General features: G+C 30.7%; 1 protein-coding gene and 1 non-coding gene across 2 annotated transcripts in view; both read right to left on the bottom strand.

Moving 5' to 3' along the window:
- The window catches only part of sprt (PDZ domain-containing protein sprite), a 133,553-nt gene that overhangs the window by 65,447 nt on the left and 40,419 nt on the right, over positions 1-27,687 (bottom strand). The window contains exons 2-3 of the mRNA XM_031994616.2: positions 4,165-4,296; positions 2,995-3,088 (exon numbers count right to left, since the gene is read on the bottom strand). Coding sequence (XP_031850476.1) covers positions 2,995-3,088; positions 4,165-4,277 — 207 coding nt within the window. The 5' untranslated portion in view covers positions 4,278-4,296. The remainder of the gene's footprint in view (positions 1-2,994; positions 3,089-4,164; positions 4,297-27,687) is intronic.
- Positions 5,381-5,453, bottom strand: TRNAV-UAC (transfer RNA valine (anticodon UAC)). The gene has a single exon. It is a non-coding gene; the product is annotated as a tRNA-Val (tRNA).

Here is a 27,687-nt window from a genome sequence, read left to right as displayed (position 1 = left end):
TATTATTTCAATCCTACACTATTGTGTCTGAAATTTTTTATTGCCGGTCCCTGAGGGTTGGTATTGTATTTAACGCGTTAATACCGGTATAAGGTCAAGAAGGCTACACAAAAACCAATATAATACCGAAACCTAAAATAAATATCTCCATTTTGCGGTTTTTCTATAAAATATATTGCGATTAAGACTAAGGATACATTTACGTTAGAGCTGCGATAAGCTATGAAAGCGGCGATGATAACGAAACATACAAATAGAAATTTGTCGCTACATGTATTATATAGTTGAGCAACAAAACAAACGTTGAGACGCAAATATATACGGTCGTTTTTCGCGATATTATTACCACTCCTATTCGTGGTTGCCTGCGAGACCGTCTCATCAGGAACACAGTTACTCTACAAACGTATTCTTCACCAATAAGAAAGTTTTCTTCAAAAGGAATCAATAGGAAAGTTCTCACTACAGGTAAACTAAGAAAACCGAAATAATATCGGTATTGTAATACTTCGGTTTATATAAAGGATACGAAGATATAACCGAAAATACTGGTACAATACTGGTATTTTACATTTAGATGGAAGGCCCTGCTTTTATGGCTTCGGCTTTTCGTCCGGACGTTACATACCTGACTCACAGCCACGAAAAGGACTCTTGCTTGCGAAGACTTTGCTTGGGCATGATTGTTACAAAGATTCGATTATTCACTGTTTTTTAACATTAGAACTATCAGATGGGACAAATTGAGCCATTTACGATTTTTCTTTTATACTATTAGAAAGATAAAACTAATTTCCTAATAAATTATTAAATAAATTGATTTATTAACCCTTTTCCATGCGATGACGAGTGAGATTCGTGATGAAGATTTCTAGATTAATTTAATACAAATCAACGTTGTTCATTTTCCATGGATCAAAGCAAAAAACTATATTATTATCAATTTATTATCTTCGAAGTAAATTTTTACTTGTAGTGAAATTGGAACATTTTTTTGCGTATCTTCCAAACTGTTGATAATAAAATATTACACGAGCTTAGTAGCGAAAATAAATAATACGCCAATATACAAGATATTACGTTCAAATATGTAAGGTTGAATATTTTACGAGATATTGAAGTAATGTGAGGGCAGCGGTTTTCGGTGTGCATGCGATATGAATGAGTGTGTATGTATACCGTGTATGACACGTTTGGAAGATTCTAAATAGAAACATATGACATGTTATATAAAATCAATAGTTTGGGAAAATCAATAATTTTAGAATGCTTCAAACGTATCTGAAGTGTGTAATTCATGTAATTTGTGAAAACAATGGTTGCACATGTGAGATGAACGAGTTTGAATGTGTTAAAGAGTGTGAATTGATTCTGAATACAGTGTGTGTTGAGTCGTGTAATTGCGAAGTCGTAATTTTATTTCCTAAAAATTGTTATACTGTCTACTTAACTGTTGTTAAATAAATAGTTATTAAAAATGTCTATATAAAAGTCGTTTAGTATGAAAGGACGTATTATATAGAGATTTTTATGTACGTATAGAACTGAAAGAAATTTCAAGATCAAGTTAATTTCCTTAAATGGTACTCTATCTTTCTTTGTTTACTGCTTAATAGAGGACCTTGAGGTAAGTTCAACGATATACTATATTACTCATTTCATGCGGTAATGCGACAAAGAAATGCGATCCATTTTTCATCGACGCGTTTCGAATGGTGTCGGTTAGCGGAACATCTCGTAACTTCACTACGTGTTTTCTTGTATCATATTCTGTCAATTATTAACCAAGATGTTTCTTCTAAAAAATGTTAATGTCGTAATAAACATAAAAACACTGAAGATTATATACTTCCATTGTGTTTGGGACATTCTAAACTTATTGATTTCTCTAAAATATTGATTTTAACAAACATGCCGCACGTTTCTGTGTAGAATACTCCAAATATTTCAGACCCGATACATACACACACTCATTCATCTATTTATGCACACTGAAAATTATCGTCCGTACATTATATTTCATAAGTATAGCGTAAAAAGATGTTATGTGAAGAGTAACATGAATATACTAATTTATTGTCATAGAATATATTGTATTTATTAAATAAGTGTATTTTTCCTCTACAGTTAGAATGCTTTGCCAGATTTATATAAGAATATTTATTAACTATTTATCATACCTATATAACTTTTATTGTTCTTGAATTTAGGACAACGTGATTGTTAATGTAATTAGACATCATCAAAAGATATACTCATAAAATATCCAAATTGTAGTACCTTTTATAATATTTATTAGGAAAAAACATTTTCTATCGTAGTTCTTTTTTTCGAAATATATTTAAAAAAATTTTAATTTACGAAAACATTTGCAGCTTAGTAATCATTATATTGTTTTTAATTTTATGTTATAGACATGTTTAACACTTTGTACTCGGAAATTCTTTTGTTACATATATTTATATAACATATTTATCTATATTCATTGTTCTCTAATTTGTATAACCAACATAAAAAGATCACAGAATTCAAGAGACAGAAATTGTTTGATTTCAATATTTCATGTATTATATTATACAAAATTTAGTATTGAATATTAAGCTTTATAATTTTTCTGCAACAAACCAAGTGACGATTGTGAAAGTAACCTCTCGAGTATAAATGTTGTAAAGATAATTTATTTCGTTTGTTAATTATAACGTGTAGTTGAGTGTATGTAAAAGCACTGAACTTATGTTGTCACATCAATACAAACACATATAAATTTATATGTGACTGCTATGATTGTTCGTAAGTAATTAATCAATTATATTTATAATTTATATGTTCAAGTAAAAAGTTATCTCATACGATAACTTACAGAATATTAAATATCATGATATCTGAAAACATAAATAGTTTGCATATCTGCGAATTCATAACCAGAAGCCTTTATAATAAATACAAGTAGAATTTTAGTTATTCAATATTTATGTATTTACGCATACGACTTACCAAAGACACTGATCGTTGCTGAAGCTTGAATCCCAAATCTTCCTTCTCGTCGCCACAGTCAGTCGTATAGAATAGCACACTTTTCTTCGATCCCCTGAAATTAGCCCTCTTTAATATGTTTTTGTGAAAGAGAAATTCGGATAGCTGCATTTCTTCGTCTGACAGTAGTTTGCATTGCGATTGTGTGTTGGGGAATCGCAATCTGTTCTATTGTGTACTAACAATCTACTTACTCGTAAATTCGGAAGTCTGTTCAACTTGAAAAAAATTGAATATGAATAATAATAAAAAATATATTCTAACATGTATTTACAAAATTTATTTATTTATTTTATTTAAATCACTCCTGTAATTTTTATTTGCAAAAGGAATATTATTACTTTTAACAGTATTAGACATATAGAAAATATCGAAAAAGTTTATTTATCCATCTTAGAATATATTTTTTATTATTATTCATATTCAATTTTTTCGAAAATATAATGTTTTGAAGGAAAAATTTTCACGCGTTCAATGTATCATAATAATTCAGTTGCTAAATATTCAGTTATCGAAACACGCGATACCATGTAATACATCTATCCGAGAGATATCCGTTTAAATAGCGTTAAACCGCATCCAAGCATTCGCAATAAAAATACGTTTCACAAACTAGCTCGAAGGAGTAGTGAGCACGTGAACATCAGCACAGTATTTACATTCGCGCGGAGTGTAATCACTCTAAAAAAGGTTCGCCAGATAAAGTGAGGTAAAAAGAGCCTCTATTAAGAATGTACAGAGTGAAGAAAGAAGTCGACAAACGAGGAACAAGAAATTAATTGGTAGTAATGCCCGTGATTGGTAGTCTTTTAGATTTCTTCTCTTCAATTACGAGCGATAAATCAGAGCAGAGTGTGCGGACTTCTCTCCACGCCCTCCTGGTTTTGAGCAATTAAACCAGTGCTGTCCCCACAAGGATCCCCTTACGCAGCTTTTGCTCCTTCTCTAACGTGCCATATTGTGTTTGTATAAACCGGGCACATGTAATGTATTAGCCCGCATTCCTCAACCATACCAAGAGAAATAAAACGGGGGAAGCATCGTAAGGTTTAGAATTTATGCCGGACAGCACTGAATTAACCGCAAACTTATAATATCGTACAGTAGCCTGGGTTACGCTGATAATCACACCTAAGTGCCTTCCCATTCCGGTTGAATGACTGATGTACAGCGAACGCAGGCGAATCGGCGTAGCAACGACTCTCGTTCATAGCGACGACAGCAACATTGCAACCTACGTTCATTCACTCGCTACGCTGACATCTGAAACAGAAAACAATAGCTTCGCGTCAATTTGTCTATTTCCAAACTGTACGTATTTACATATGATGAAAATAATCGTGACTCAAGCGATTAACTGGTGGAATGCTTTTTACTACAAACCGATCCTGAACCTTTGTTCTGTCGCTGGTTGTGACGAACGCAGTAACAGAAACTTAGATATATAAATGAAGCGAATTTTATTTATGGGACATAATTTGTTATTTTTCACGTAGATTTTTGAAGGTGATCTTGAAAGATCTGAATGAATAAAAGAAATTGAATACTTGTTGAAGTTTAACTAACGGGATATTTAGTTTTATCTTTCTTCAAAGTGTAAAGAAAGAGCTTATAATGTATTATAGAATTATTCAGGGTGTCACTTAACTAGTCCACCTTGAAAGAATTGAAAATTGTTTATTATTTGAAAATATGATTCAAACAAGAATTGTACAGTATTTAGGAAGCGTGTAACATAGTATAATAGATAGGTAGTCCGAGGCGAATCGGATTATATGATGAATCAGATTAAAGTAGGAATCCAGTATACATTTATTGTTTCTTATTTGCTAAAGGAACATATAACTATGTAACATGTATTAATGGAACATTACTATATTTAATGAATTATTTATATGACGCGATCGAATACAATTAAAATACTAGTAAATTATACAAATGCTACAAAAAACTGTAATCGTTTATCACTAACTAGTAAATATGACGTTTTAAAAAATTCTGATTATAAGAGTACTATGATGCACACCTTTTTGCTGCTAAAGATTTATTGAGCTTTACTGTGCTAATTCACGTGAATAGTTCTTGTATGTATACAAAAAGGAGAATTCCTTTATTCAGATTTAATGCCAGTGTCACCAATCGAATGGAATAAAAAATTTACTATAGAAATATGGACGTAGCAAAAATGTTTATTTTTAATACTTTTTAAAAACCTGTTATTTTGAAAACCATGTAAAAGTGAAATCGTGTAAATACAGTACCACGTAAATCAGGAAATAGGTGAATTTTAAATTTCATTAGTCTCTGGGATGTAAGTAAAATATATCACAGTTAAGTGAAAAAAATATGGTTCCGGCCGGGATCGAACTGGCGACCTTCTGCGTGTAAAGCAGACGTGATAACCGCTACACCACGGAACCCACTTGGAAAGTGTTCACTTAATTTAGAAATTCTGACGTTTAAATAAACATATACTAATATTAAAATTATTTTAAATACATAGCAAGTTAACAATGATTTAAAATACTTTACCATCTTATAAAAAAATAGAAAGTACATAAAGTATTTGTTAGTACTTGAAGTACGTGTTATATATTTCTTATTAATAAACACCCCCTTTTTCTTTATTAATTTATAACAAAATGTATAATATAATATATAACACATATTTAAGATTTATAACATACATTTTACATAAATGTAATGCTACTACTTGCATTTGTATTCTGTTGCATATTAATAACAGACATTGTAATTAGCAAATACTTTAGAATAATTTACATTTGTTCTGATTACGTAAAACATAAAAATATCAGTTTGTTCAGAATGTTTGAATTTAAATATTAATCTTGAGTTCATATTATAAAACCAACATTGCCTTGAAAATGTTTATATCAACGCAATTTCATTGGCGTACTTTCACCTATTATCTGTAATCACCGACATACGTTTCCATAGACATACTTTTCTTATTCATAGAGTGAATACCCATTACATTCTTTGCCAAATTATTTTGAATCATGTATTGTGAAATGGCTTATCCCCTAATAATAATATATACGTTCATAATATAAGGAAACTACACATGTCTGTGAATGTATGCACCTATATGAATATTGAATTATTATAAGTATATGAAACTTGATTTATATTCACTTATATTAAGAAATTATACACAATTGGACATATATGATAGTAAAATATATCATACATTTGAATGATGTACCGTAAAAGATAATTTGTCGAGGAATATAATGTGTGATCAATGTGTCTGTAAGAAACGTATGTTTAAGGAAGCATATGTTAATAAGAATAGAATGTCAGTGAATACGGATTCTCGGTGAAAACATATGCCGGTGAAATAGCGTCCATGCAAACATCGTCGAGGAAGTCTGAGTCGGTCTTATAATACGGAACCGATTGCAGCACTAATTCAACTTTCATTTCATTGCACGCGCTTATTTACATGTTGTTTGCCTGGGTACAAAATTTTTTGTATCATTCAATATGATTTAATTTTTCTCTTCGATTTAAGGTTGTAAAATACATAATTAATTGAAATTGGTGTAAAATACAGTTATCTTAATTATTTCTCGGACTCCAAGCCTTGATTATTATAATTAGTTAATATAGTCGCACGACAAGCGAAGAATTCAGGTTTAAATACCAGTTCAGTAGTAGGTTCTCACGATCCTTCTTCTACAAGCTTTAGAAATGAGATCACGTTCTGGTTTTATGTTTTGCTTTTCACGTTACGGTAATTTGAGGTTTAATGCTAAGCCCAGAATGATAACACCCGACCGGTTTGCTATTAGCAGTGAGTTACTTCACCAATTCAATGACACAGATGTCAAATTTCTTTAGTTTTAACCTTGTTGCAGGATTCCTTATTACTAAAATAAAGGCATGCCAATAGAAGTATAGGAATTTGTATATGAGCGAATAAAATAGAAAATGTCAAGGACAGTGTAACTTGATCAACGAAGAAGCTATTTGTACATGGTTTGGCTATATGAAAACGTTATCAAAGACATTATAGCTGCACCAGAACAACTATTATACAGACCAAGAGATATAACTTTATGTAAGAAGATAAGCAGCGCGTGATATATTATCACTACGGTTAACAAACGAACATCCATAAGGAAGTATGATATCCATAAATATTTATCCAAAGTTAACCCTTCGAATCGTATTTTATAGGCAGGTATCGTACTGGTCAGAATTAATTTTAGTTCAGATTAGATTACTTATCAGAAAGAATTTAATAGTATATAAAATTTATTAGTTTTTTTTCAACTTCACTTCAATTTAACACAATAGTAGATTTTTATTTTGCATGCATATCAGGTTTTACACGATCGAAAGAAAGATATAAGAGCAGACATACACCGCAAATGGTTAATTCATGGTTACTGACAGTGCGATTCGAAAAACAGCGTATTTGCTTGTTTACAGTGTAATTCTAAATACTTTCCCAAAGATGTGTTGAACTCAATTAAATTTATATATTTACGAAGAACGTAATAACGAAAATTTATTGGAAAGGTGCATAACCTAATAACGAAATCTTCGATCAGCTCGTTTGTGACTGGAAAGAATTACATCGCTGCTTGATTATGGTGGAATTAACCGGGTGCATCTTTAATGGAAACACGGTCTTTATATTAAAGATATTAGAAGCCATACGCGTGCACACCGGTCGAAATGCCAATCCATATGCGGCGAGGGAAGACGCACCCTAGATTAAGAAAGCTGATTTCTGCACCCAACGGAGCAGTTCAGAGGCAAAACAGCGTCATAGATGAGAACAAATAGGACTTTTTGACGTGACAGCTGCACCAGAATAACTGTTATACAGACCAACAGATATAACTTTATACAAGTTGAAAAAATAATTTTCTATTCAAGTGCAAACTCTAACAATTTTCCAAAAATTATAACCAAGATATCTCCGAATTCTTTGGACTACTGTACTTCACACTTCAGGGATTCATTTTGGTGATGAAAGTCTAGGATTTTCCGAAAGCACTTTTTCTCTTAAGTTTTTTTTATAGATAAAGAATAACTTACTAATAAAGGACTTTAAATAACTATTTTACATAATATAAAGAAGCACTCGGAAAAATGTATTTCATGAACATTGACTATATTTTTTATTTAAACTCCTTTTTTAAATAAAAAGATTTCACTTCAAAACATTGTAGAATAGCATTTATTTATGACAACGTAACAAACGGTTTGTTAAATAAACTTAATTAGATTTCATAAAACAAATTACAAAAGATGGTTTTTACGATATTAAATTAAAATGTATGTTACTTTTTTTTAATGTATTATGAATGCACATAAAAGACCTTACGAAATGTTATGTTAGAATACTTAATATATAATACAAACCAGAAAGAATTAATTGAATTTTTCCATTCACATTATAATGATTAAAAAATGTATATTCAGTCCTTACAGAATTTTCTACTTGCAGTTATAAGAAACAAATTACAAGATTCTAAAGAGTTTATGTATTATAAACTTATAAATTACTTTAAATTCTTATACTTATAACTTCCTTTATTTGTCAAAAAAGTAAAAAATTATTTAAGACTTAGACGTATTATAACAACAAAGTGACCAATAAATTTGATTTAAATGTTATAGAAAATTAAACAACAAAATGATAAAAGTTAATACATAAAAAGAAATTGCTGGAATGGAATATAAATGTCTTGCAGTGTCACATATATCAAAGCTGTTATAATGTGGGATTGTTATAAGATATTATCAAACCCGTTTTTATTTCCATAATCTTACTTCAAAAAGAAGAAAAAAGATATAAAAAAATAAAATTAGTTCATAGAATTAATATACGAAGTTGATTAAAATATTATCGAACGGAAAAATGCGATTTTAAGATTTCAAATGGATAAAGTTGTGCATAATATATTTTACATTACATTTAAGATACAATGTTTATACGTATTAATTTATTCTAAAAATAGGCCAACTCAGTCAGAAATGATGTTTCCATTGTTACAAATATTGAAACATTGAATCTGAAAATAATTTTGGAAAATGTTATACGAAGATACTTAGCTGGTGAAATGTTGATTGTAATTATCTTAATAAAACCCTAATGCGCTGTGTTTGACAGCAGTTGTAATGACAAAATTGAAGAATGGAGCTTTTAAATAAATGGACAAAACACTCATACATTAATTTTAGCAATGTATTAACATATATTTTTCAACTAACACATTAACTGGACGAACTGATCGGCAATTTATCATATAACGAATCCCGTCGATATGTAGCACACGTCATTGTAAGAAGGTTTAAACCTTAGACACTAAAATCGTAGAGAAAATCGTCCAAAGTGATTGCTGAGTGGCAACATACGTTTCAATTTATCTATCTTCGAACTTACTACCATTATTCGTAATCACCTCGCATGATAAATAGTTTGACAGTCTCACATACGTTACGGTTATAGTGTAAGTAGTTCCAACAAACAAAGTTGTAGAACTTGACATATGATAAATCATATAATGTATGAGGATTTTAAGTTGTATCTAGTTATTTTAAAATTCGTTGAGAGGAATATAACTGTAGTTTACTATTTATACATGATATTACCCTGTCCGACTTGACCATTCTTCTTACAGCTACATATACTAAAACAGAATTGTGTAACAAGTTACTGAAGTGGTACCATTACAATTAAACAGTTTATTTTAGAAGGCATTTTTGACAGATTCATCATTGTTGTTTCTTTTGTTTTTAACTTCAAAAGTATCATTTGTATGCTACAAAAACTAGTATTCTGCTAAATTGTGAATTTATATTTTAATAAATTTTTCTGTGATGACGTTTCATTTTTGCCATATTTAAGATGAAGTTTATCGGACTTCTAAATTTTCTACGCATATGACAAACAATTCTTGTAAATTCTTTTTACTGAGTTACTTTAATTAGACATATCTTTATTAAATATCATATATAAATACTGCCAATCTACCAATTATTTACAATTAACTGAAATTAATGACACTCATAATCTTACGGTAGAAAGCAACAAAGAGCAACAAACAAAGGGAAGTTTAACTTTGGTATTTGTATACACAAATATAAATGACTTATGTAGTAGATTGTTTCTATTATATTGGCAAGTCTCACCTACTATATACGCAACAAAGAAATGTAATTTTAAAAATGTTCGAAAGTAGGTACAGTAACGCAAGTAATTTAAATTTGTTTGTTGATATTAGTCATTTAATAGTTGAAAGTACAAACATTTATTAACATTTCAGTGTAACAGACATGAGGCTTTACTTTTGAAAGTTGAGGAAGCATATAACCTATGAGAAAATATATGGTTCAATCTATAGTTTAATCGAATTAAAAACTATATAAAACTTCAGGGTAAGATAATAAATTGCTAATTTATGAAATAAACTAATCCTACACCATATCCAAATGAAAAAAAGAAGGAAAATGAATCGAACAGAAGTGGTTTTGAAAGTTATATTGCAAAAACATTATATTTGCTATATGTTAAGCAATTTCTGAATAAGTCATTACTATTTTCGACAAGTGATATCTAATTTATTAAGTCACGAATTCGGAAATGCATATCAATCGTACTTTGACTTATAATCATCACTTGAAACTGTTCTGTAAACAATTTTATTATTGCGATCTACAGAAAAATAAATGAAGAAGAAATTAGCTAAAAATGCGAAACATTTTTTATTGACATTTTCACAATCTCCAATGTTTTACTTCACGCGGTTACCTAAACAAGTGGTTTACGGTTAAAGTTACTAATTAAGTTATAAAACATTCAAATGTCTTACAATCGAACATTTCATTTTAGCTGGAGACAATCACGAATTGTTTGCAGAGGCGTTCAAGAGGCGCCGGGGCGGCTTTAGTCTCGCGACTAGACTAGCATGCCGCTCTTGACTGAACAACGATACGAGTATGTAATAGTAGTACATGTAATAAGTAACTGTCGACATTGGCGGTTGATCGGCATAAGTTATGTGCGAGAAAGTTCATTCCTCCGCCCATTGCGATACTTATACACATACTATCAGGTCCCGGCGACGAGAATGAACCGCAGAGGTTTCACGAGGTGAGAGAAACGCTTTTCCGATAGACTAGCATACTGATAATTTAATGATAAAATATCTTAAAGACGTGGGAACTCTCGACTCAATATATCGATAACCGCGCTTGTTCTCTGACTTATTAACCCCTTGTCCTATGATTTCTTTCTCAATTCTAATTGATACGACTACTTTATTGGAATTAGAACATAATTTATTGGAAAAGGAGAAAAATTGTAGGCATATTTTATGTCTATGTTCGCTGTTAAGTGTAATAATTGATTACAGAAGAATGAATTGAGTAATATTTGTATCTGTTAAGTCATGTTGAATATACACTACCGTGTCGTATCTTCTACATTTTTTTACAATTCGTGTAAAATTTTGAAGTAATTACTTATTGCTTAATAGGGATGCTGAAACTAATTGTAATCTTTGTTATTTCCTCGATCAAAGGCTGTAACACAAGGGTTATTGACAGGTGTACAGCTAAAAAACTTGTTCACTTGATTTAGTAATTTAAGGTTGGTGATTACATGACCATATAAGCTAAAAATACCCCTTGCCCTAGAATTGTCAGACTCGCGGTAAAAATTCCAAATAGAATTTAACAAACACAAATATTATTCGATTTGTTTGAATGCAAATTACATATTATTCCTCTCTTATCAATGATTGTACCTTAGAGTACACATTGACATAGAATAAGACTGTAATTTCCTCGTATTTTCAATGAATTATTAATAACAATGTAATTAGATTGAGCACAGTTCAGAAAGAAATCATAGGGTAAGGGGTTAATACGATGTTCATCGGTATATACTTATTTCGGAGCAATTTGAATGCTGCGATTTTTGTGTGGGTATATGTTTTATTGTGCAGTAGTTTCAAGTATTGTCCACAGAAAATACCTTTTCACGTCTTCAACGAACTGAAGGGACAAGTGCGCCTGTGGATAGTAATTTATTCTAAAGAGGACATTGGAATGTAAGGATCAAGCAGAAGTCTATCTTTTTAACAATGAAATGTATAAAATTTATTTCATTCGGATTTATTGGTTATATAATTAAGAGTTAGTCACGTTAAATAACGTGTTTTATCACTGCCATTTCAGTCAAGGTCAGTGCGCTCTTTTAGATCATTAGTATTTTGATTCTGAACATTATTTGACCATTATAATGCTATAGGCTTTCTTTCTTTAGAAATAATGAAGTTGAAAAGAGTATAAACATTCGAATATTTAAAAAATCATGTTTTCTTCATTCTCTATAAAAATATTTTAAAGCATCGTGTTGAAGGTTCGATACAGAAAAGTTGACGAAACGGTCAAAGTAAGTCGGCGACTCGATTGAGCGCTTAGCAGCTGTTGCGCTAAAGTTCCCACGTAAAATCAGATAGGTACATAAAATGTACATAAAATTTTTATGCTACTTTTCTTGCTTACTTTATAACATATAGTAGGAATTTTATCAGTGGAACGCATAAAAGCATTTGCTCTTTTGTATTGCAATTGATAAGCTGTAATCTAAATTCTTTCGCTATGGAAAATTCATCGTATGAAATAGTTATATTACAAAGAATTATAACAAGAATGAAGCTATTAGATAACTTAGCTATTAGAATGAAAATGAATATAAAGCTTTTTACTTAAGTAATTCTACCTTATAAATTTACTTTATTACTAACAGTTTCTGAAAGCAATGGAGTTTATATTAATAATTTCTAAAGTAGCAAATCAAATAATATATGTATTGTAACAAGAAATATAAGCTATGTTCGAAATATTTCGACCACGTGTTCATAAAGTTTTATAATATATTAAGATATATATTAGAATTATTCATTTATTTCATTTAAATAAGATACACAGTTCTCTCACGCGAGAGTTTATATTATACTGTTTATTTCAAGACCATAATGGACTTACAATGCTACAAAGATTAAATATTCATACGCAAGAAATAATGTTTTCCTTCAATCCACGTGAATGTGAATATGAATGTAAATATTTGTATTTACTATATTCAATATGAAACGTTCAGTGAGAAACAGAGAAGATTAAGTAAGGTACAATTAGTTCAGAGGAACACGTAGAAGTTTTAACTTGCGACAAATATTGTTTTCATTTGATAGATATTATTGTATGCGGTTGTACCTGTAGATTTACATATGTTTGGTCTTATGCAGAGGAGTATGTGCATCTGCTTAAATTATTCAGGTTTACGATATCGTATAATCAGGATATATAAGTATTTAGCATATACAGAATTGAACAAATATGCGTGGGATTATAGGATAATCATATGGTGATACGTTTCAGTCACTAAATTTTGCCCATTAATGTTTGTTAATACCCCCTCTTTCATAATGTACTCCATAACGTTTGTTTTCCACAGTTTGGGTGTTAATATATAGCTAAAAAAACAATACATCGTTTCTCTTTTTATTTGTCAGTTTGTGACGTTAATAATCTATTTCGCTAATACTCTTATAAAATATTGATAAGTTAAGGTACGATTCTAGACTGTGCCAACCTTGACCTATTGGTAATAAACTGTCAAGTATTCTTAGGAAATAGATATAATACCGAGCAGCCTAACAATCGCTGTAATAAGAAAGTTATACGCGTTGACAACGTATGTAATTACGTTCACGTTGAGTGACTCATTTATTAGTAGCATAAGTATGTAACGATCTCTTAGGAAAAGACAATTGAATATCGTGAATGCTATTTCTAAATTTAAGATACATTATTTTATACGATTATTAACTAACGAAATAAAAAAGTTTAAAAAAGTGGATAAGAGGTTATACTTTTATAAAAAACATATTTCTCTCTGTGCACAATCTTTGTAAGTGTTACACATCTATCTAAATATAAATATGAAAACAGAAATTTCCTTAACATCATTTTATTTAAACATATAGGTATGTTTAATCATGTTTCTGGTAAATCTAAAACCGATACTTTTTTTCTCATATATACATATACAGATGAATTACTTTATTATCATTCATTTTAGAAATTAATTGTCGTAAAATGCATTTACAGTATGATCAATGATAAGGAACAGGTAATTTCAATATTAAGTAATAAAATTTTTAAGTACTTTTTATACTTTAGAAGATTTACGATGATAATTTGCTAATACAATATCTAACGAATGAATAATTTTAAACGATCTTTTATTTATGAAATACAGCTATTTTATTAATGGCTATCACGAGTTTAAAATTCATTACGTATTTAATCAGCACGTGAATTTCGACCCCCATAAAGTAAGATTACCGAATTGAACTTTTACGAGTGTATGCTCAACTGGATATATGATATAAGATATATCATATGTGACTCAGAGGATACTTGGAAGTACGTTGTACAGGGTATTTCTAAACGATATGTTACAACCACTACAGCATGATTCTACCTTGCGATTCATCTTCTACTAGAGACTCAAGCATGAACAATGTAAGAGCGACCTCCAGAATATTCCTTATTAGAATCCATTGCGCGAAGTTCCTAAAATTGAGAAGTAAAGAAATTTATAACACTGTAGTATATCGGGTGAAAATATCGACAAGCTGAAATATACTAATATATAAATATATTTTAATGTCGAAGTCGCACGAGTAAGTACAATATATTATTATTAACGAAGACGATGTCAGTACTGTACGTTATACACGTTAGTCAAGCTGGCCTGTGGCTCAAAAGTGAAAAGGAGCAAGGGGACTTGGCCGCACGCCCCACCTCAACTCGCGGCTCGGCCAGTAACAACGACGTGCCGACACTAATTTCGCCATTACTATCAGGCCAAGTGCCCCGAATGGTCGTCTCTCCTTACCCCTCTTCACTTTTAAGTAACAGGTCGGCTTGGCTACCGTGAGTAACGTACAGTACAAGGTTTGCTGAGTAGCGAGTTCGATAGAGTTTCGGTATAGTCCTGCTTTCACGTTAGCTCCTTCATCCAACAAGCTAAAAATGTTTAGTGGCAAGCAGACTCTTCCACTCATGATGCTCGGGCCGCCTCGAGGCATGGTCATTATTGGCACGCACTAATAACAAAGGACGGAAACAAGACTGAATGCAACGAAGTGAGACATAACGATAGAAAACAAAATTCTCTATAGTTCCGCCTCACGCTATCGTCATTCGGTCTCGCTTCCGTCCTTTGTTATTGCCGTGCGCCAATAATGACTATGCATTGAAAGCCGAGGCGGCTCGAGCATCATGGGTGAAGAGTCCTCCTGCCCTTGTGCACTTTTAAACCTAAAGTCGCATTGGCTAACGTGAGAGCAGGGCTATACTGAGTTTAGAATTTGAATGTCCTTGCTACTTGAAATTTGGCTACTTATGTACTAAACTATGGAAGGGAAAGGGCGAGGATGACCACGCCAAGAGATGAACTCTGACTGTTGTGATTCAGGGTTTGGATGTGACTCTGCTGAAGATGCACGAAAACATTGAATCATTAGAGCAACGCGGTCTTGCAGATAACGTGGATTGATCATCCAACAATATAATACAAAGTATCACAGTCTATCTACAACTTTTTCCAAACTTCTATACATTCCTGTGTTGATCGAGATTTATTTATTTATTTTTTGCAGTTGTAACTTTATGTTTATTATCAGGTTGCGTTAGATTCATGAACCAATCAGAAAATTCCTTTTTCAAACCGACCAATGACAAAATTAGTCGACTTAAATTGACGAATAGGAAAATTTGTGATACATTGAATGTTTCTAGAAATCGTCCTCACCTTTTTTAGTGAATGAAGGAGTGAGTCTTCACCACTTTGACTACCGCATCATGCGAATTTGGATGACACCATTTTTCACATAAACTGTAACTTTAATCTTTTTGGTGCCGTATTCAACGAACCGGATTTTCTTAGATGTATGAGATATAAGGAAGATCATAGAGCAATCGTTATGACGAAACTTGATATTTTAGTTTCTGCTTTATTAGAACTGTTTCGATTGCATAGGAGTTTTGATGAGTGTTTAGATGATAGTCAAAGTATTAGGAAACAAGATGTTAAGAACAATCCTTCAGCAAATTAATTAATACATCGTCGAAAGTATTTGCTATATATTCTTCACTCCAAGAACTTAAATAATTATGCAGTTCATTCTTCGTATCAAGTATTTTAGAATTAACACGTGCAATTTGATGAAAAAGGATGTAAGAAAGTGACTCAAAATTCATTTTCAACTTGAAAACAAAGAATTTGTTTCGTTGAAAATGAAAAGAAAAATTCACTGTAACTTTGTAAAAAGGGGTTACAATTTTTTATCGCTGTATCGTATTGTATCGTTGCACGAAAGTTGGCAGGAATCTAAAATGCGCGTCTTATTGGTCAGTTTTCATCTTCGCTCACCTCATTTTGAATACTAATTTGCTATGCGTCAGTATGATTACATGTAAGCAATCAAAACTATGAACACAGCGTATAGCGAGCAACCCCTCTTGCCACTATGCTATCTCGCGTGGCAACTCTGATACAACGGACGGTATTCGTTCCAGAGGTAGATAGTCTGAAAGGAACCACGAGTTGAAAATGATTCATTTGCTTGTAAATTGCTATTAATGTTCGTATTGGAGAGTAAAGGACCGCGATATCTAATCTCCTTTTCTGTTACAACATTGTTCACAACTTTGTTCTGTACATAAATGTAAACGACTTTTTCATCGAACGAGTTATCCATTCAGATTCGCGAACAAATTGCGTTACAACTTGTCATTTCTGTTGAATGTACCTAGAATGTACCTAGCGTATATTTTAATAAAAAACTAAAGCAAAACGAAGAAGAATTACACGTTTATCTGAAAAAATAAAGAATTCGTCGTTGAAAACTTTAGTATCATTTCAAGTTTTAAAGTGACACGTATACTTGTCAAACGCAGTTAACTAGTTAATTTATATTCGTGTACTAGAAAAAGACATTGGATATTACGATTCTTTACCATTTCATACAAATTCGAATAGCAATTTGCAAGCAAACAAATTATTTCCAACCTATGATCTGTTTCCGACTATTTATTTTCGCGACGAATAGAATACAATGCAGTGATACAAAATTTTAACTCCTTTCTTCCAAGGTCACACTGAATTTTTCGGTCACTTCCTCGTATCCGTTAATATGAAATCGAAGGGGTAGAATCACGTTGTGGTAGTCATCACATGACCTTTAGAAACGCCCTGTACATTGTTATATGACCAAGGACCGTGACGAAACCGTGAAAAGCACAGCTGTCTGTCAGGTGTTCGGAAAGATCGCACCATATTGAAATGCAGCCGGAAACAGCACACCTAAACCTTTTATGATTTAGAGTGTCCCTATTCTATTTCTTAGAAAATATTTTCAGAACACTTTTATGTAATAAATAAGCAAAATTCAAATTCAGATTTCGTTTATTTATTTCAATATTTTATAATTCCATGACGTTCAGAACGTGTATTAAAACTCTATCGAACTTTTCTACTATTTCCTATAAATCAAATTTTGCAAAAGCGTATTAAGACAATGCGATATAATTAATTTGTATTCACGATATTTATCACATATTCTACCTAATATTACAAGTAGAATCATAAAACAGTTAGATATTTTTCACTATCTTGACTGCATTTTTTAAAATACAGTTTTGATTGAATTTGTAATATGACGTTCGATTGATGAAATAGTGGAATATAAATAATGTTAATAGATGTAATCGAAATAATAAATATAAAAACTTAAAGAGACTAGCGCAATTATGAAAAGACAGTTATCTAAAATTAGTGGCTATTTTATATTTGTTATAGAAATTTACAATTTTTGTACAAAGTTAATCGATGAATACTGGTTCGATAAAGAAAATGTCAGGCTGCGCGAATTGTTATTGAGTTTACAGTTGGAAAATACATGATGTTGTATATGTTTAACGTTACACAATCTTCATAATGTTCCAGAAAATGGACTTCCAATTTGAAAAATTTAACAGCAGCGGTAAGGAATCTGGCTTAGTTTGAATTACATATTCTTGTTACATATACTTCTTTTGCATTTTCTTTTTTTATTTAACGTGTAACCCTAGAACACTAAAGTGTTGTGAGTATATTTTTAAACTACAGTAACAAATATTTATATTAATATTTATTAATATTAATACTTAACAGGTATAATTAATATAACATTAAAATTTTTTATGACGTAAAAATATTGATATTATTTATAATCAAGTAAAAAGTTATAAATAAATAGTTATTTCTCAGTCACATCAAACTGAGCAGAAAATTTTCACAACTTGTAGGATGATGCTAATTGCAGAAACTATAAAAATATAATTCAGTTATCAAAAGAACAAACTTGATTCACATCTTTAAACGTCCATTTATCATTAACGGCTATTATTATGTACTGTGAACATAAAACTATATTGCCATGTATTAACGCAATTAATTATTAATATAATTTGCAATCCTTCTTTTTGATGTAGAAGGAAAATTCAATAATTTTTTAACGGAAATATTTTTCGTTCTTAGCAATTTACAAGTAACAAATATTAATTTGTTTTTACAAATAATTTTAGAACATTCTGCAAATATTCTCATATATAATATATATTTGGTAAGTAACGAAAGTTTCTGCGATAGTAACGTTATAATAGATGTATGTATATGTAAGTATATATAACTTTCGTAAGGAAAGCCTACCAAACATCTAAACTTATCGTTTGTTTTTTGCGATACGTAAAGCAAAAAGAAGAAAATGATGTGTATATACACAAAACGCCGAATATATTCTGCTAACAATTATGCAAGCTGTATTACGTAAAGGTGCGGGTCGTCTGAAAGTTTAAAAACAACATGCACATTCTACCATACGAAGCTGTCATAGAAATGATTTACAGCTAGGTATGTTCCGACGGAACTTATTATTGATGACTTATTGTGACTGGTTTATATTATCGTGTTTTCTGTTATTGCATACAATTTACCAGAATTTCAAACGCCTCCATGACGTTCTATGTTTTACAGACATTCTCTGAAGTACGAAATCGTGAATTGCCTTATTCATATATTTGAAAATATTACAATTAAGTATATACACCAGTCATAAATAATTAATTAAATGTGCCAAATAATTGATTTCATTATTAAATAATATTCGAATAATAAATTAAATTTAATAATAACATAGCAACGAATTGAACAAGATTGTACACATATTCAGCAATTTTAATTTCATAAATATTTATAAGCAGAGTATTGTTATAATTTTCTTAAAGAAATAAGGTTTTTAAAAATTAATGTAAATACATTTCAAAATGAATAGATTAGCCTTAACAAACAGCGATTATGTTCACTATTTAGTGTATAGTGATTATTTTCATTACATTTATAATAATAATAATAATTTTAGTTTTCAAAATTATATAAACTATATTTATTAAAAGTATCAATAATTACGTAAAAATGTAATACATTAATATTATCAAAACAATGAATGCTCATTGTGTTTTCTTTATCGACGTTAAATATCGTTCCATAAAACTATGTCTTTGGTTGCAAAATACTTTTACTTTTGAGTTTCCTTCTATAACATATTTATCCGATTCTATGTTTTGTTTCAAGATTTCTGATATTTTTGCTTCATTTGCAATAAAAATCGATGGATTTGTAAGATTCTGTGTTGACCTATGTATGTTCTTTCAATGAAAAGCGTGTTGTATTGCAAATTGTTCCAATTTTCTGACTGTATTCTAACAATACAGTGTTATGCTTTATTTATACAGTTCGTGCTATGTTCTGTTTAAATTTTTTGTAACTTTTTGTAATTAAAGATAAAGATGTAACATTTCTTGTTTATTGGTAGTTTTAAAAAATGTGTTCGATCTATATTGTATGTATATATTGTGAAATAAAAAACACTTATACTTTGTAATTGTCACCTTGAAAGGAATTCATGATTGCTTAAACAGATATTTTACGACTATAAACGTATCATTAATAGTTTAGTTTGATTTTAAAAGACAAACTAAACCCAAAATTAATTTACATTAAAAATACTCAACTATCTTTTTTTTAAAAGTTACAAAAAATAACAACACCTTTTTATGTTTCTTAAAAGTACGGAATAAAGTTAAACGATTTTGCTAGTAACAATTACCATTAAATGCATGTTTAATATTTACAAGTAGAATGTAATATTTTATCTGCGGTACACAACTGCGTTTCTATTGTGTTGATTTTATGCATGTGTAAATCTTGCAGATACACCTTGTTACAGATAAATATTCCATGCGTAGTCGCATTTGTTCATCGCTGAGAGAAACGTGAATTACGCGACAAAACTATGGAGCGTAGAAAAGTACACGTACGAATAACAGAAGGTTATGATATCGCGGGGTGATCTATTGTAAAGGCGAATAAACGATAAAATAACTGTACTGCTCACAGTAGCGGCACTCGGTATTCTAAAGCGCTGCCACAATGGAACACAATGGAACTATAACGTTACAATGGATGATCACTGTCACCATATTATTTGTCATAAGACGATTGGGTAGATAACAAGATGTACAGCAAGTTCCAGGGAGGCGTAAATGAACTGGCTGTGACTCATCGTGAGTCATTGTTCTATGCAAAAAGTAATCTGCTATTCTCTTTTGTATTGTAGTGTTAACACGGCACAACTGCCAATAAGAGAATACTCTACCGTTTAAAAATTCTCTTATTCGGGTTGTTAAGTGCACACCCTGCGCAGCACATTATCGGTGTGGGAATAGGATTGTTTGATAAAAGTCTTAGCAGTATTGAGATTCATGTTGTGAATTCCATTCATATTCATATAAATTTGCTTTTAAACTATTTATTCGATAAAAACATGCCTTAAACTAAAGATATTCCACATTAAGCGTTGAGTAAGGTTTAATAACTAGGTTTTTGACATTTCACCTTACTGTTAAGATATGAAAGTGACTTTGAGCTTTTGCTTTATAGAATGTAATATTTGATGTTATCATTCGAAAGAGCACCAAATTCTGCTTAAGATAATATTGTTAAGGTATATGCCGTCAAAAACTAATAAGTACCGAGGTATTCTTTATTGAAATATAATAGAACTCCTGTGCCTGAGAAATTCATGCAGCACTTGTCTGCTTAAAACACCAGTTTATTGTGTTTATAAAATCTCGGCAAGTATGCGTAATAACGCTTTTATTTATCTTAAATAAATACAATATTTTAACATATTTTTCAAATTTTCGTTTAGAAACGTATATAAGTGCACTTACTTGCTATTTATATATGCATAGAGTAGTTACGAAATAGACACAAAAAATGTACACGTTTATAAAAAAAACAATAAAATGCACATTTAATGATGTATCGGAAATATACTTTTATTCAACAATAAATTTATCTGACAATGCATATTTCGTGTAACATGGTTTCCTATAAGCGCACCTTGTATAAGCATCTCATACCTACTTTCAATATTTAGATCGGGAAGTTTGATAAATTATGATTTTGAATCATAAAGCTTTCATAAATCTGAAGCTTTTTGGTGGGTGTTTCGTTAATGGTTCATCAATCATCTGTACATATACCCTCCTACTCATTTTATTGTAAATACGCCTAATATTACTTTTACTACTGTAATGTATTCCAGCCCACACTATAACAGTTCCTTCAACCATTCTCATTCCTTGATTTATCACTATTTCATTTTCTAGATAGTGGAAGCAATAATGAGGATGCGATTACGTTTGAAAATGTTACATTTAATTATCACTTATTTGGTTGCACTTCTTATTTGGCGCATTTCAATAAAAATTTTTTTTGTATTTTTCCGGTGGTAATAACTTCTTTAAAAATGTTTATTTTTTCTATAGTCAGATTTTATATGGTGCACTAAACATTTCTTATAGACAGGGTACCCCACTAACCACGCTCTTGCAATGTTATATTTTTATCATTTTTGATGCTATACAAAATATTAAAGGTGCCAACTGTTCAAACTCAAGGTCGTATTTAGCAAGATTTCAAGGTCATAGATTATATTTTATCCATGAACACATACTTTTATTATTATGATATGATAACTTGGGTCAAGAGCAAAACATTGATCCCTACCTTCGAGTGACCATGAACACATAAAATTTACAAATTTTTGGAGTTAAACAAAAAAATACCAAAAACGATCGACGACAATTGCTGTATTCATAATTTGCTATCAGTAATATGTTCTTAAATAACAAATTTAAATAGATTTTTTTCGTGTCTTACAGACTGTGCAATCTTAACCTAATTGATGTTTAAATATTAATGAATCAGTCTATTGTAGTTAATTTATTTTACTCACCAAATTCCCAAAAATTGCACTCAAGGGAATTCGAAAGTTACAACATTTATGTTAATGGTTTCGTATTAACCTAAGCTCTTATGTCATAATCATACAAATATACAATTATACATAAAACATTATGAATGTTCTTGAGGAAAAAATTATTTGCACCATAATATGTATATCCTTGAACTAAACAATTCGGACCTTTAACGTAGCATAGAAAATAGCGAAGGTATCACGTTATTGTAAGAGTAACTGGGATACCGTGTAAGTATATGTTAGCAGCAGCATCTTTGAAATAGCATGTATTTTCAATAAATTTCTTGGATGTGTAAACAGACGTTCTTTTTATTTACATATGTTTACTTATTCTTTAAATAATTATAGATATCATGGTATGTTATATGTAAATTTCATGAATATATATCATGAATATGATTTGATGTCCACATTGATTGTACTTTTACTCTGTTTTTTTGACAGATGTATTAAGTATGTAGGATATCTACGTAACGCCACTGTCGTTATAAAATTGCAAGCACTCTCTATGATCTGACAGAAAGGATTTTTGAATAAAAATCAATGAGTATTGAACTCTATCATAAGTAATAAACATGTATATGATAATCGCTTTATTTAATTGCTTAGAAATTAATGGGTTAAGTACACTATAAAAACTGACCACATGTGCCCGTAAAAATTATAAATTAAATGAAAAGAATGTATTTAAAAACCGTTCAAACTAGTTTTACACGTTATTTTCTCCATTCTGATTGGTGATGGGAACCTCTCCGTTAGAATGAAGTGCACGTGGGAAACTTAATTAAAAATATAGTCAACGTTCGACTCGACCACATCGAGTTTACGAGTCTCTCTCAGCGGTAGGGGTTTATAGCGATATTGTTCCGTGGATCATCGACAGAAACCGGTATACATATATCTCGGTTTTATCTTGCATACTGATTGTGGATCAATATTTCTAAACCCCGTTATCCATTGTCGAATAGTTAATGGACGTCGTAAATGTTTGGAAACGCGAATTTGATAAGATGCAGATGCGTCAACTAAGCAACGTACTGAATCTTTTGTGGAAATAAACAAACGAATTTTCCTGTGGCTCGACATTTCTCATCGAGTTCTGACAACAGTATATGAAAAGGGCAGAAAATATTGACAGGTAATTATCGGTTATTATTTTTATAAATAACTATGCAACATTATTAAATTAATATGGTTATCAACTATGACACATAAAAATAGTATATTTTAAAATATTTACATGAAAATGAAGAAGAAGAGACAGGAGTAAAATACAAAATTGGGCTTTTCAACTATTATTATTTTGAAAATAAAAATTCACATAGTTAAATAGCAATAATCTGTCCTACATGTTTAATCTACTAAAGCTTAAAGTATACGAGGAGATTAGTTTAGAAGAAAATATGAATACTTAACTTATTTAAGTATTAAAATTTAAATTATTCTATTAAACGCAGTAATAAGAAATAATAGAATTAGCCCAATGTTATTTGTATTTATTTGAATATACTATGGAATAAACAAACCTTTTTCATATTGTTTATTAAACATACAAGACGATTACCTAAGATATTTCATTAACATTCACTTTCTGTAATTTCTTAAGCTATTCTATTTTTTAATAGCCATAACAAATAAGAATAACAACTCGTATTATAATAAAGTTTGTTTCTTCAATCATGAAATTTATATAGTTTTTGTTTTTGTGCACATAAAGAGCATGTACATTTGAAAAACCTTGCCCGTCAATATATAAAGTAAACAGTATTTATAATAAAGAGTGTATTGTGATCTCTAACCCCTTAATGAGTATGTATTTATAATGAAACTGTTGTAAATAATTCATGAGCTATTTGACTTTTGTCTGAATGTGCATACTCGAAGTAGAAAATGTTGACCGGTCAAGGTTGCATCCCTCACCGTGAATCATGGAAGACACGACCCCCACTTTTGTGCCATACCAGTTTGCCTCTGTTCTCGAACAGAGAGCGCGAACGATTGGACGAGTCTCTCTGTCTTTCGTGTACACCGGGTGGTGTGAAGACACAAGAGATAGAACAGCGGGGTTGCTATATGGTACAGTGGCGAGTTGTTTCGGTCGGACGGTGATTTCGACTGAATAATATTTTATGGTGCATCTGCAGTATACTATTTCACCGTCGTTACGTATCGGAACGTTAATCGCATATGGAAAGTTGAGTATCGTTTTGGTTTTAATAGCTGTTTAATTCTCATGCCATAAAGAATCCGTGCATACTTCATCCTTTATATAGAAATAAATAACGAATTAGCAATTAAAAGAAATTATGCTAATGCGTGTTTATTGTTTTAGATTTTTATATTCGTACGCGATATGAAATTTATTTTATTCGTTTCTTCAGTTTCATCATTTTGTTTTATATGAAACAATGGAAGAATTCAATTCAACGTTAAGCATATTTCTATTTAGAAAAAAATTAAATGACTCGTTTATATCAGCGAGGATATTTTTAAGTATAATACACGTGTATCAAAATATATATTTTGCAAAAATAAAGCAGTATACCAAATTGCAAGTAATAATATTGCAGAAAATATTATAGCAATACTGTGTTCCTCCATTCGTAGTGAATTAAAAAGTTTATGTATTTGGACATTTTTTTTATGTATACAGCTAAACCTGATGTACCGCGTTTCTACATGTAGTCTCCTCTCAAGGAAGGATTTATATCCTTGAATATCTCGAGTGTAAAAGCCAATGTTACTTCCCTTTACTTGGTTAGCTTATCCGATTAAGTTCTCTGCTACATAGCGTACCGCGAAACATGTTACACAGACATCTTTCGATTCACTTTGTTTTTTGTTTGCGTTGTGTATATGTACATTTCTCTATATATCATTCTCGTGAAAAATCTTGGGAAACTGAAATACGTATGAAATAATCATTATTATATGTACACATTTTGTTACACGATTAGGCAGTATGACTCAATTAATCGTTTTTAAATGTTTCATATAAATATTAAAATATCAGACAATCGTTTAAAAATGTTTGTTATTTTTTTCAGTACATGCACGGCTATCAGTTTATAAAATATATTTTACTAACAAATATAATAAATTGTGAATCCAATTAATCTCTCAATTATACAATTTTAACAAGTTTAACCCCTTGGCTTATGATTTATTTTTCGACTGTGGTCGATACAACAACTTTGTCAGTAATAATTTCTTGAATAAAAAAGTAAAATTTGATGCATATTCTACATCTACGTTTGGCCTAAAATATAATAATTAATAACAGAAGAATAATTAGTGTGAATTCAAAGAAAATCTGTAATATTTCTGTTTGCTAAATTCTATTTAAAATGTTCACCACGAGTCTCAGACGTTATTCTAAGGCAAACGGTTAATTAATTCCTCTCTCCGTAATATGATGCCGAAATATAAATGCAATTAGTAACGTATATAAGTTTTCAGCTTCATATTGCAGTTTTTAGTCTTCAGTTTTATAATAACAATAATAACAGTGTTTCTTCCCAAACAAGCTGTTTAACAAGAAATTGTTGTTTCTTTGAAATATAAAAAATCATTGAAGAGTATGAGTGATAATATTAATATTTTGAATGAGTGGACAATCATTTGCTTGATCTGAATTAAAGGAATTGTTCAGCAAGAAATGATCGTTTTTTTGAAATGTAACCGAAGACATTGGCCGTAAGTGTTAAAAGTATGAAGCGACTATTAACATTAGAATCACCAAGCAGTCAAATTGATTTCGTTTTATTCTTCTAAAGATATTACAAGACCGCATTTATTGAGATTATTATTGGTTTATACTTTAATTCGTAGGTTATCAAATCAGGTTATTTAAACAATTCTCTGAGAAATAGTTGAATCTTCTTAATGACTGTAAAAGAAGGAATTAGGAATAGCTCATTTTGACCTGTCTGGTAGCTTTAAAGTTAACCCCTTGCTCTATGATTTCTTTCGTGACTATGATCGATCCAATTATTTCATCGTTAATAATTTATTAGAAAAGGAAAACATTTTTATGCTTAACCTACGTCTACGTTTACTCCAAAGGGTAATAACATTTAAACAGTAAATAACATTTAAACTTCTTAAGTTCAGTTGAAAATTTTCGCCACGAATCTGACACGATATTGTAGATCAAAGGGTTAAAGATGTGCAACCGATGCAACACAGTGAACTCAATCGGACACATCATCGCATCATGCATTAAATACCAAAGGGAAAGAAGAAAATATTAACTTAAAGAAGTCACTCGAATAATTCACTCATATTCTAATATTTTGAAATTTTTGAAAGAAATCAAAATAGTATATTTAATTTAATCAGCTATCTATAACTAAGGAATACACAACACAATTATGTACACAGACAATCATCTGCATAAATTAAAATAGTTGCCAATGATCCAATGGGGTTGACGCAACTTAAAATATACAATAAAAAAAAATAGCGGTCACAAACTAATTTGCCTGCTCGACAGAAAATGACTTTGCAGATCAACAATTGATTTAACAAGCCAGAGTGAAACGTATAAGGTGTGAGAATGCTCGGCTGCATTATCTGGAATCTCCTATACAGGAACACCCCATAGTGTCAGGGTCGACCTCTGTGATCTGCGGCTACCTAGCCGAGCACGGAGGACACGGCCAGGTCATATTGTGCTCGGGACTTCGCATACGGCCCAGGTATACAAGCTCTCCGATCCTCTCCTCTCGCTTTCATCATCCCTGTCTCTGTGCGTACTATACATAGCCTTCGTGAAATATATCTACTTGATAAACGAAATCTTGTCCGCTGTTTCAGAGTCCCTACACCCACTCGTGCAGAAGAATCGTATCTTTCGTCCACTATCCTTCTGAAGAAAATAAATTAAAACATGTATCACTGTATCTTTTTGATTATTTGTTACAACGACGTGTAAGGATTTGAATAATGGTGACTGTATTTCATGAATAGCGATGGAACAGTGTGAAATCACTTCAATAATGAAATTGAAAGAAATGGTATTAATTATCGTTACATTTGTTTATTTGCGTATTAAAAGATATGTAACACTTATTACTTTCATATTAAATTACGTTTATTAAATTCGTAACTCATATAAATTGCATGTTGGTAATGGCATTTTGCAATCATATATGACGTTAATAAA

Source organism: Nomia melanderi, chromosome 11 (assembly GCF_051020985.1).
Source record: "Nomia melanderi isolate GNS246 chromosome 11, iyNomMela1, whole genome shotgun sequence".
NCBI classification, from domain to species: Eukaryota; Metazoa; Arthropoda; class Insecta; order Hymenoptera; family Halictidae; genus Nomia; species Nomia melanderi.
This window is presented reverse-complemented; position numbering and strand designations above follow the sequence as displayed.